The sequence below is a fragment of the Anabas testudineus genome, chromosome 8, assembly GCF_900324465.2.
Source record: "Anabas testudineus chromosome 8, fAnaTes1.2, whole genome shotgun sequence".
Classification (NCBI taxonomy): domain Eukaryota; kingdom Metazoa; phylum Chordata; class Actinopteri; order Anabantiformes; family Anabantidae; genus Anabas; species Anabas testudineus.
Genome location: NC_046617.1, coordinates 14,592,614 through 14,606,002, shown reverse-complemented (window position 1 = coordinate 14,606,002; position 13,389 = coordinate 14,592,614). Strand labels below are relative to the sequence as shown.

At 41.0% G+C, this 13,389-nt stretch overlaps 1 protein-coding gene across 1 annotated transcript; it reads left to right on the top strand.

Moving 5' to 3' along the window:
• The first annotated feature begins 316 nt into the window (after positions 1-316).
• On the top strand, positions 317-11,340 carry LOC113166198 (heparan sulfate glucosamine 3-O-sulfotransferase 6). Its single transcript, XM_026366241.1, has 2 exons — positions 317-1,128; positions 9,848-11,340. Exons 1-2 carry the CDS (start codon positions 599-601, stop codon positions 10,464-10,466), a joined length of 1,149 nt encoding a protein of 382 aa, XP_026222026.1. The 5' UTR covers positions 317-598; the 3' UTR covers positions 10,467-11,340.
• Positions 11,341-13,389: the final 2,049 nt, after the last annotated feature.

The following is a 13,389-nucleotide window of genomic DNA, read 5'->3' as shown; positions in this document are numbered from 1 at the left end:
TCTGGAAACTTTCAAACCACAAACTACTAAGATAAAATTAAACCTATATGTTTGCTCTCTGGGCTTAATATGCATCCAATGATTTCATGTGATAATGCCTAATGTCGTTTAAGTAATAATAAAAAAACTAAAGTGAATGCCTTTGCCACATGTCAGTGAAACATAGGCCACCTAACCCTCTACAGCGCACGCAGTTCATCCCTCTATATGGCATGTTTATCCTATTGCTTGAGGAGGGAAGGGTGGAGACTTGGAAAACTGGTGCAGGGGAGAAGGGGAGAAACCTTGAATGAGGGATTAAACGTCAGAGCGCACAGACACAACAGGCTGCAAGTCTCATCTCATCTGACTGGAGATGAACGACTGCTGTTAAATGACAGAGGTTTCTCCACTGAGAAGGATTAAGCTTGACCAACGCAGAAAGAGACTATGAAGAATAATTTAGACAAATCCACAGTGCGACCTGTCCGTGTGATGCCCGAAGTTTGCGCAACAGGTTCTGGGAGATAAATGTAACAGTATCAACTTCGATCCATGTAGGAAGAAGAAGCATGCTGACTCCGTTTTGGTCCTTTGGCATCGAGCAGGAAGTCAACTCATGGGATGTAGTGGATGCAGAGTCAGGCTCAACTTTGGGAAGGCGCTGTCCAAAGTCTCTGTGTTTTTTACCATGGTCCTGATCTTCACCTACTTCTTCTACTGCCTCACAGGACTCTGCGACTCCGCTCCGAGAACCGTATACAGCCAACAAGCTACAAACAGAGACTATGACATTTTGGACGATCATCGCCGCGTTTTGGACAAGCTGCGACCATCGCCGCGTCTCTTCCCCGACGAGCCTTCTCTCTCCAACCGCACAGCCTCCGCGGACGCAGAGCAGGTGGACGCACCGGGTCAGCTGCCTCAATACGCGCAGAACAGCGCAAAGGAGACCTCTCAGAACAGCGTCATCCCCGTGTCCAACACTTTCGGGACAAAAAGGTTTCCGCAGGCGATTATAATCGGCGTAAAGAAAGGAGGGACCCGCGCGCTGCTGGAGTTTCTCCGCATCCATCCGGACGTGAGGGCGGTCGGCGCAGAGCCTCACTTCTTCGATAGGTTTTATGATAAGGGCCTGGAGTGGTACAGGTAGGACAGTTATTTACCTGCCTGAGTTTACATTGATCACACATACAAATATTTTTAATTTAAATTCTACAACGAGTTCCTGTAGAAAGTTCAAAATCTTCACAATAAACTTCTGGATGACACCTCAGCTAATGGATGATGTATGGTGGCAGGTCGCAGGGTTAGATAAGCAGCAGTGATGTCCCAGCTGACACTTCACCGGTGCAGAAGTGCTGATGCCTCTGGTCAATAGACAGGACAGCCTACACTCAGCGGCTGATGAATTCACATCAGCTTTAGCCAATATTCTCCCTGTGCGCTGCGCTGTAGATCAAAAGGCTGGCGAGGCCCCAGAGGAGCAGTCCATCATCTTGACAGTCATCTTAACACCATTTATACACTTCAACATGGCATTGTGTATTAGCATTCCCACCTTATTCTCAATGGTTCTGCAGAAAAAGTCACAAGTGGAAGCACTGAAGTGATTATTTAGTTTCCCAAATGTATATGTAAAATGTATAAACCTGATTTATACAGTTCATACAGGCCATGTTAGATGTAACAGCCTTGGTTGCATGTCAAGATTTCGCACTTTTATAGATGGAGGCATAAAAAATGTTCATTGGCTACTGTTGCAGTGACAGCAGCTGATTTTGGGGTGACCATGCTGACCAGAACTATCATTTGTGTGTAGTTAAAGCCCTAAAGAAGGATTTAGGTCCGACTGGTCCTGATCATGTCCAGATGTTGTGGAAGGTCCCAACTGAGCACAATTTCCTCGGCAGTGTCAGAACATTATCTGGTTGGGGAGCATGAAAGGTGCAATAAGGAGAGAGAGAGAGAACCTTGATAGAGCACTTTGATAACAGGATGGTGCGAGAGCCGAACTCGAAGGTGTAATTTAACCTTCTCTTGAATTTTTTTTTTTCATACGCCCTCTAACTGTGTTGTAACTGAGAACATAAGGACACATGGAAACACTTTCACCACTGATAATTTTAGCATGTTGCCAGGCTTCTTCTGTCTTTTATTCTGCACACAAACACACACGTTTAGCACTTAGCTCCCTGATCTTCTCCCCATCGTCCCTTTCTGTCCTCTTCTCTGTACCAAATTTGAAACCCGTCGTTCTTCCTGCATCTTTCCCCCCCTTTTTTTTATTGAACTTTCTCACCATCTCTCATTTTGTTTTCCTCTCTCCATACTACTCCTGTAGTGTAGGGGACGTCTTTATGTGGAAATACCTGTGGCAGACCTGGTGTTTCCAGGGCATGTTTTATGTGTGTTGCTGTGTGTTTTAATTAGCCTGACTGTTGCTGTAAAGCTGTTGTGCTTTAATGCCCTCGTTTTGTTAGTGCTGTAACACAGCAGCAACACTGACATGGCTTGTGAAAGTTAGACGAGTCATAATAAGGGCTGTAAGTAATAATTCATCTCTTTATTAATCAATATTCTAATTATGTTATAATTCCCATTATAACCTCACCAAGCAGATGTTGTCATTAAAAACAAATGTCTCAGCATTTATAAGTATTAGGGCTTTAGTTTCTGCATCAGCTCAGTTATTTATACTGCTATTTTGTTGATTTTTTTGGCTATTATCTACTTTGGAAAAACTAAACTATAAAACCTAGCTACATAGCCAAGCTGGAGAAGAGTTGAAAGGATTCATTTAACAATAGAGACAAGAGAAACATGACTCTGAGATCCAGAAAAGCAGCTGGATAAGTGCAGTTGTGTGTGTGTGTGTGTGACTGTGACAGAAAGAACTCATCGATGTGGAACAAGCATCTCACCTGACTGTCAGTGAACGGAGAGCCAAGTCACCATCACATCTGGATACACACATTTTCATGTTTCATCCACTGTGGTGTGAGGCTGCTGCTGTATGAGTTTAAAAAGTATCTCCGAGCACTGTTGTTTTATTTTGTCCAGGTTCTCTGATTCATCTACACGTCTCAGACCAACGCACTCATATTTCTATAAGTTATTTTACTCAATTTAATTAATGCCAGACCACATGGTTCTGAATTTGCATCTCTGACAACTATTTACAGTGTGCATTGTGATTTGCCTGGTTCCACATGTCTCGGATGAGGAAATAAGCACGAACTGTAGGTGATTTTAGCAGATGGGAGAAAGTCATGCACTGTCATATATTGAGTCTCTGCTGACAGAATAAATGGATCAAACCAGAGGGAATCTACATACTGGAGGCATTTCTTAGACGCAGCAGCGTTCTGCCGAGCATGTTGTTCCAACATCATTGTCTTCACTGAGACAGACTTAGGCCTCATTCGTGTGTGTTTTCCATTTCTTTCATCTGAGTGATCCAGTGCGTCTCCCCTCTCTTTCCTCTCCGCCCAGCCTCTCTCTCCATCGTCTCGTTTGCATGTGTGCATGTGAGCCAATTATGGGAATGGAAAAGCCACAAGTAGTGGATTCAAAATGTAGCAAAAATTTAATGATTTTCTGTGTTGTTTTACGGTTTTAAGGGGACTTCACGGAGTGATGGGTTTCATATGGGACTTGAGAGCCACCACAGAAAACTGAAAAACCTCAAGTTTCCATGGCACAATGGTTCTGATTGTCATGGCTTTGTCACCATGACGTGGCCTGGTATGAGTAACTTATAAATTAAGTTTTTTCTTTTAGTATCTTCAGTTTCTTGATGACATTATAATGAACAGATTTGTTTTTGTTGTCTTGTAGAAGTACAAGCAGCTGGTATTTTAAAAGAGAAGAACACTGTGCTTGCAGAAATCAATTACACAACTGTGGATCCTTGAGCCAAAATAAAATACTAGAAACTGTATGATTAGTCTCAGATTTATGAAAAGATCTTGCATGCATTTCTATCTGGAGAAAACTCCAAGTGTCATCAATATTTTGAAAGCTTGTCAATTTGCTGACCTACAGTCTTGGCACCAAAGGCCATGACCAATTGAATTGCTATTAAACTATAGTATAAATCCTTTAAGGCCAGCAGCTCAAGGGCAAGAAGAAATGTCAGCACTGCTGAACAATTATGTTGGTTCTTAAAAGTACATAGATTTATGTAAATGAAAATCATATGAACTGCTGACAATAAGGGAAATAAGTATGCTTCTTCTCAATATACAATCAATTTCATTAGCTTGGGGAGTCCACTGTTACTGCACATACCATCAAACTGCAACATCCCCTGTTTGAGGCTTTTTTTACATGTCATACAACATTCGTTAATGTTTTATTTATTTATTTTCAGATGTCAGATTCAAAAACCCACCACGTCTGCGGTGAAAGTGGCCTTTAATGTGCATGGGGCAACGTTTTCCAAAGCAAGGGTGATTTTCCCGACACCTCATCTCATGTTAAGCCCTGAGGCCATTAGCAATCGAAGCTGAACACGGGTGATTGGTGCAACAGACCAGGAAGTCGCCACTGTAGTGTTGAGTTTTAGTGCGTTTTAATGGTGGCGAGTGGTGGCTGGAGTTAGGTCTACGTGGTGTTATAAGGTTTAAAAAGGCCCACACTCACACCCCATATGGAGGGAATTATAATAATTTGAGGTGCATAGTGGTGCATTTTGGGAAGCTTGTAAAATCTTGTGTCATTTTTGCGCCATGCTGCAGAAAATACTGTTTGAAGATCTATTACAGAACAGGTCTGATTCTCATCACTGTAACAAATCACCAAGAAAACCACAATCATAATGTTCTGTTTAACATTAACACCTCAGTAGCTTATAGCAAACTCACCAGTTCTGGACTCAGCTGAACTCTCTGAGTTGAAGTTAACATATTTACACAGTAGTTTGGAAGAGGTTGTGCATCTCCAGCCATGCTAGAAGCTCTGTGAAGCTGTACTTAGACGGAGCAATGCTTTGAGCTAAATGTCAGCATGCCAACAGGGTGAAAAGTGTAACGAGCATCATGCTGACCATTTAGTTTTTTGTGTGTGTTAGCGTATTAATATTTGTGAATAGGTGATACATTAAAAAAAGATTATTTGGCAAAGTTTATATTAGTCAATGTTAGTACCCTTTTAAGTACTATTACTATTTCAATGTGTGAGATGATGAAGCCATTACTTAACTCCCATCCTGGTAAGACCCCTGATTATGGGCTGGATGCTCTTATACATGTCACTAATTAAAAGTTGGCCAACAAATGTATTTCTGTTTTTTATAGGAAACCCCCCACCACACACACACATGCATGATTTTACCCACTACCCTCCCACCCACTCTTCTACACACTCATACACTCATTGCAGCGGTATCCTGCTGTAAACCACCAAAGATGAAAATGTAAAACGCTGTAGTCTCTGTAGAAGCATAGCACTTCAGCTAACCTCCTGTTGAGAAAACCCTCCTCTTACTCCATTACTGCATCATTATCATAGGGAAAATATTATCTGATAGCAATGTATTTAAAAATCTGTGGGTGGCAAGCCATGTGGTTTCCCAGAGGGATCTAACATCCACTTCCTCTCTCTGCTTTTTGGAGAGAAGTGATGTGTGCTGGCAAAAAGTACAAGAAAATTCACCTCCAGGCTGACGCTTGTGTGACCCACGCTGTATTTTGTGTTTGTATGTGTTTGAATATTACTTTGATACACACTCCTTCACTTCATGATTGAGATAAGATAAGATAAGATAAGATAAGATAAGATAAGATAAAGCTTTATTGTCATTGTACAGTCACACTTGGTACAACAGTACAACGAAATTGCAAACTGTCCCACATTGGTGCAAGGAGAGAGTAGAAAACAACATAATAATAATAAAACAGCTTACAATTACAATGATTGAACGTTGTTGCCCAGTCTGAAATGCATCCCCAGGCTACAATTGACATTATTCTTCTTAATTTGTATTTCATTCCTACTCTACTCTAGCGTCAACGCCACTTTTAAGCCTTGTTGCTCATGTTTTAACCCTCCTAACAACAACAACGGTTCCTCTTGTGCATGCAGGGTAGTATCGCTTCAACTACTCATCATCAATTTGGCATTTATGTAGGTGAACTTTCATGTTTGGTCACAGTACAGGTACCGCAGTATACTTGTGTACTTACAGTACAACAGACAAGACTTTGTGAGGTGCTGTAGGTGGATTATATTACCTTCAGACAGAGCTGGACTAGTTGTTTGTCCCTGTATCTCCACTATTCATCTGGCATACTAACCACACACAGTGTGGTACCAATCTTCTCCTCCAAGTTTTGCCAAGAAAACAAATATGTGTCTTTTTCAATGTGTAAATTGCTCATTTGCTGCTTGTTGAATATCTTTTGTTGTTTTCTGATTTGAGAAGAAGCAGCATATGTTTTGTCCTGGCACGGAGGCGTAAATCACGTTTCCCACAATCCTCCTTTGAGCCTGATGGGCCATTCACAGCCCTCAGGCTCACTCTATCACCCTCTGAACATAGACACACTGCTGGGAAATGTTTCAGTTTGTTGTTTGCTTCTTGTTTTTACAGGCTTGATTTTCCATTGCATCTTTAATTAGGTCTCAGTTAAGAACGCGTTTAGATGTAGAGATTTCTGTCAGAGCAGAAGTCCCCTTTAGCTTAGTTTAGTTGGTATTTTGCGTAGATGTTACTATAATCAGTGGAATTTGAATTAATTTTTAGGTTCATTTCTGTCTGCTCCACTTTCTGTAGAGAATATTTTGTCAGGATGCTACAGGGGGGATGTAGCTGCAGCACCATTACAGGAGAACCCATAATCTTTGGGGCAGGAAGTCTCTTGGCCACATCCTTGTTGCCAGGGTTAGTATTTAATCTTCTGATCCAGACTGCCTCGAACATATCAGCAGTGTAATCAGCACTATTTCTCATCAGGGAGGAAAAATGCTACATCCTTTTAACAGCAGGCAGTTCCAGACTAATGCAACTAGTCAGCAAGGGTCTTCAGTGTTGAGCTAAATAGAAAACGCCTTCATACCCAGAGTTACTCTCTGTTCACTTCAAATAAAGATGTGTATTTTTAAAACATACATAGATCTACATGTGTGAAAACTGACAACAGATGAATCATCGCTCATCTGTTTACAGTTTGTCCTGACAGATTTATGATAGAAAATGGCTTTTATTGATTCTCCGATAATGAGACAGATTTTGATGAGAGGGATTAGGAGAGAGGGGGGAAAGCCACAAGTCATTAACTATTCATGAGTATGGAAAGACAAACTTATGGTCAATTATTGAAGTGACACTTCACTGATGGAGTGAAGGACAAATCTAAGACTGTGGACGAGAACAGAGAGGACAGAGAGGAGAGACGAGTGCTCAGTGTCTCATCATTAAACACAGATTGCTCTTGTGTGTATGTGTCTACAGCACTTTCAAGTGCACACACACCACACACACACATGACAGATGAGCAATCTGTCATATAGAGACAGACGTATTGATCAGACACAGATAAACAGGGGACAGACAGGCAGGGACAGGCCATTTACAGCTCTTGTAGATGAGTCAGAATCAATTAATGGTCTTTTATTATAGGGGATCATTTAATGGGGGTGGATTGAAATGACTTAACTTTAAGTGAAGGAGTGAAACTCAAAACGTACACTGGAAAACTCCAGTCCAGACAAGTCGGCTCTTCCTTCTTCATGCTCATGGTCATGGACTTTACACAATAATAATTGTCAATTTATTAGACCCCTTGGGAAAATCCTTTGTGGACAGGCACCTTGAGGCGCCAAGGTTTAAGGGTTCAGTGTCTTGTCCAGGGACACTTCAACATGTGTCCAGGAATCAGGGAGGAAGCAGGAATCGAACCACCTGGAGTTTGTAGACGACTGTTCAGTCAGTGAACGTGCAGTCGGGCTGCTCACTGATGCTTCGAACCAGAATTATTGTTTTGTGTATTTTAACCACAACCTCTCAATTTCAGTAAAAAAAGATAATGGCACATTACAATCCAGATGTTGATCAATCTTTCAATTTCAATTTATGTTTTCATCTGAAAGGCAAACAGTGGCACTAAGGACCTGCTACTTTACAAATAGCATGTTTTAAAGTTGAATAACAGTCAGTGTTTACAGACAGTTTCACTAGAATAAGTCCCAGAATTAAGACTAACTCCCCTTGAATGCCCATTAATCGTCTATAATTGTCAATGGCATGATTACTATTTGGACTTTAAGGAGACTCAAGTCTGAAACAAATAAAGCTCACAGACTCCATTAGTTGTTTATTTTAAAGGAAGCCACATGAAAAGCTCTCTGTTTCCAGTAACACGCTACAAGATTTGTTCTGTAAATGAACTACAGACAATCCATTTGCTGTTTTAAACATTACTCATCCTTTGTTTTGTCAAACTGAACAATTAGTTTCCGAAATCCAGAACCGCCACCAGTCTGCCTCAGTTTGTCACTGTCAAACGTCGACACACAAACAAGCGCAGAATATGTTGAGCGTTACCCATGATGCCTGTTTGCCTGTTGAACCAGAAGGGGTCTGAGTAACAGGGAGGACGAGCTGCTTTGAACTGAGAGTAGATGCTGTTGAATGGAATTGATAAGATATGAGTTTATAGGAGAGCAGGTGCATGAATTTTCTCCTCTAGAGAAAAAGATGAAGTTTAAACATCCAGCATAAGATGTAAATTCATTTAGCTGCAAATGAATATACACTGTGTTATAATCAAGATTTACGTATCTCTGTAACACATTGTTCAACACTTGTTTTTTTCACTCGAATGTTTTACACCCATCTCTCTCCTTTCAGCCATGTGTTCAACACACTAGCTGAGCTCAGCAACTTGCTATCCTGCTCACACTTCCTGCAGACTTTGGTCTCTTTGGTCTGTTTGGGTCCTTGCAGGAACCTGTGGGGGTGTTGGTGGTGGGGGGTGTGGGATACTATGTGCTTGCAGGAAGAAGGGGGTTTGGAAGTCTGTAGGAAATTGCTGTTAAGTGGTTCTTGAGGCTTTGTGGTTTTGACTCATCAGGGCCATAGTGAGTGGATAGTCCTGTTGTACAGACGTTACCGGCTGTCTGGGGCCCCGGTACTGTACATAAACACAGAACAGTGTTTGAAGCTTTACGCTTTAATCACACAGACTTTGAGGCACTTTAATGTTGTACAGTATAAGTAAATTGTACTGTATATAATCTGTTCACGTTATTCCTTGATGGTTTTTTTTTCCAGGTGACTAAATTGGCAAGTGGGATCTCTGCTCCTATATTTAAAAAGTGAGAATGCAACTGTCACTCTCTTCAAGGCTGTAGTGTATTATTTTCATATTAAAAGTGGATCAAATCAGAGCATGTATAAAATAGATCACTTTCAGAAACAGTAATTCTGCTGCACTGCCCTCAGGCATCATAGAGCACTTTAGCAACTTTCAGCCAATTGTTTTGATTTTGTAACCTATGAATTTACTTTTTTGGCCTCGTCACCCATAAGTTTGCTCATACTTCTGTTTCTATATAGGTGAATCCCATTGTCCTTGTAGTTTACAGCTTTCCTCTGTGTTATTCCTACATTATTCAGCTTATGTAAATCTGTATATGTAAATAGGTAAATTACATTAAATCAGCTTTCAATCTAGATGAGATAGTAAGGATGGTGGATCACTGGACTCATTGGAGGTCTTAGGTAATTAACACTGTTTCAAAAAGCATAAAAGATGATCTGTGGCACCAGATAGGTGGATTAGAGTGTGAAATAGTTTTACTATTTAAGGTTTGAGAAATTAATAAGAATTATTTGTCTGACATTTTTTATCTTTTCATTTAGGAATCTGATGCCCCGGACGCTGGATGGCCAAATCACTATGGAGAAGACACCCAGCTACTTTGTCACGAAGGAGGCTCCAAGCCGCGTCTGCACGATGAACTGCCAAACCAAGCTCATTGTTGTAGTCAGGGATCCAGTGACCAGGGCTGTATCTGACTACACCCAGACACTATCCAAGAGCCCAGGTCTACCATCCTTCCAGAGCCTGGCCTTGAAAAACTCTTCAACGGGTCTGATTGACACCTCGTGGAGCGCAGTGCGCATCGGCCTCTATGCCAAACATCTGGAGAACTGGCTCCAGTACTTCCCCTTGTCTCATTTTCTGTTTGTTAGTGGTGAGCGGCTGGTGTCTGATCCGGCTGGGGAGATGGGCCGGGTTCAGGACTTCCTCGGTCTGAAAAGGGTTGTTTCAGACAAACACTTCTACTTCAACCAGACAAAAGGTTTCCCCTGCTTGAAGAAGCCCGAGGGGAGCAGCAGACCTCGCTGCCTTGGAAAATCTAAGGGCAGACATCATCCCCAGATCCCCACTGAGGTCCTGCAGAGACTCAGAGACTTCTACAGGCCTTTTAATCACCGTTTCTACCAAATGAGCGGGCAAGACTTTGGCTGGGACTAACAAGGGAGGATTGTGTCGGTGCCGAGATAAAAAAACAGCCTCTTACTTTTTGTTGAGGGCGAATGTTTAATGCTAAACAGAGCTAACATTCTCAGGGATGGTGTAGAGAAATGCAAAATCCACGAACCCTCACCTTCTCTGACTTTTTTGCCTCTGACATGCAGCACTCATGATCTGCCTCTGTTCTGTTGTAGAGTAGAAGATGACATGGGCACAGTGCTGCCAATATGCAAATTACACGACATCATTGTTACACCCTTTAACAGTTCTCCTGCTTGTTAATATTGAACAAGGGTTAGAAGTGAAACAGGTTCCAAAGGAACACAAAACATTTCTTTTGAATATTATTTTTTTTACTTGCTTTATGTTTTTTATATATATAAAATAAGCTAATATTTATGGTTTCTGTTGATTTGAAATACAACAGTTTCTTAATGAAATAAATGTATTTATTAAAGGACAAGACATAGAACTGACAAAATTCATTGACAGGACTTCAGAAAAAATGTCATGATGAACCACTATTTCTTTATTTTATTAGCAGTGTTACTTTGACTGCATGTGTGTTGTCATTACATTCACTGCTGCATTTGAAATACTACATATGTTGGTTTGATGTTGCAGTATATTTGTCTGCCCATTACAGTTAATATACCAATGATACCTCATCTGTAAATATTAAATAACTAGGAACCACGTATACACACATTCCATTCGTAGGCATTTGTAGATATTTTTCCAATCACAGCCACATCGCTCTTTCAAATGCCTTGAACAGAACCAACTACATGAGCTACTACATGAGTTACTTATAATAAATTATTATTTTTTGGTTTGTGGTCATTTTTATTTTTGACTCTGTATGTAAAATACACAAAGCACAGTCGTATGAATAAAACTTTCATTTTCACTCTGAGTATCCATGTTGTGAAGTTTTATCTGGCCTGTTCTATCTTTTTTGCTTCATGTGTTATTGCAAAACTGTCACTCAAACATATGAAAACTTGAAAAGTGAATCCTATCATTTGTCCACTCACAGCATTGGTCGGCCCATCTAGCTCTCTGTCTTTAATTGTGGTCGTGGTTAAGGCGCAGTGAGGCTGAAATTGGTCTGGTGAGATACAAAGTGTAGCCAGAAGAATTTTCCTTCCTTAGTCGCTGGCCTCCAAGATAACATATAAACAATAAGTGTAGCTAAACTGGCATAAAACGTTGGTGAAAGCGCATGTTACACATTTACATAATGTTTGCTAATGAGCAAACTACTTGCCAGGTTGTGAGCCGTGACACATGGTGCTTATCAGGCTTGCTAATGTTCCCCAAGACACCAGCAGGTACACGTGAGCGGCACAAACTGTGGCCACAATTACCCAGAGCCTGCAGCTGCCATCACAGTTGGAGACTTCAACCTACCAAGTCGACCTCAAAGTCTTGACCACGGTGTCACAGTTGGGGAGAGTACAGAGCAGCTGAACTGAGCTTTCAAACTTTAAAAGATGGTTTACACTCAATGATTTTTTTGGGGGGGAAATATTAAAATGTGTACAGCGCAGAATAATAATTTCCTGTTTAGCTTCACCCTGTTGTTTTCTCTCTCGTCTTTAGTCCTTCTTACGGCTTTTTCTCCTGCTACTTCCACACAGTAAGACCACATGTACAGTCTTAGGCCTGCGTGTGTTGTGGCCTTTAATTATGAGAGATGTCAGCTCACTTAAACTCTGAAAGCCCCCTCATTCCTCTCTGAGCTCAGAATTTGCAGCACAGCTTTTGTCTTTCATGGTATGCTATGTTGTATAGAAGTAAAAAAAAACAAAAAAAACATCTGTTCTGGTGGAACCAACAAAAAATGAACCCACTTAAGAAGCGAAATTTACTCTGAGCTGCAGATGTTTTTAACAATACATGGAAATATGCCTGACCAGTGCTTGCATTCAATGATTAAACCAAAACTATTCAATCAAATCGATTATTATTGAGCTTTGTTTGTGGGAACGTCAGTGGTTTGTGATGAAAAAACAGAAACTTTGCATGAGCATGCTAGTGTGTTTATTCACGCTAGTTTGCCTGCACACACACACACACACACACACACACACACACACACACACACACACACACACACACACACACACACACACACACACACAGTGCTTTGGCTCTCTCTACACGTCTTGCCTCCTCTAATTCCAGTCAGTATTTCTGTCGCTTTGCTGCTCTGGTTTATATGTCTGGCATTAGTTTTAGTGGGCCTTACTAAAATTTAAATGTGCCTGGCTCACTTCATCTGTGCCCGCTTTTACTGTTCTATTTCACCAGTCACACTGATAGTTGCCTTTTTGTGGTGCCAACCCTGCAGCAGGCATTAAAGATAACTGATTTCCCATTTCTGTCATCTGGCAAAGATGTTAGTATGAGCGTTACCAGAGCTAACCCAGTCGTTAAGTTTCATTACATCAGCAGGACACTCAGCATAGTCTATAGTTGTCACTAAACACTGGTAATGATGTGAGAAATTTAATTGGAGAAATGATGACGATGACGATGAAAATCTCTTGAAAGTGGAACATGACGATGAAATGTATGAATATCTACAGAAGATTTACATTTAATAAACCATAACTTCACCCCACTCTGTGATCTAAGCAGGCAAACCTTACAATAGTGCTTCTGGTCTATATTTGCACATATGAGCTCATAAGCAACCAACCACCACTTGTGGCTGCCGCAGGAATTTGTAGACACCACCAGCATTTAGTCATGTTTTACAACTCTGTCATCGACACTTTAGGTGCACGGCAGTTCAGTAAATTCACAATTTGATTTTATTCAATAAAGTACAAGGGTGTCACAACTCCAGACATTTGTAGTAAGAAGTGTCTTAATGTCTTTTTTATTCATGTTATCAGTTCAGCTCCATAATGGG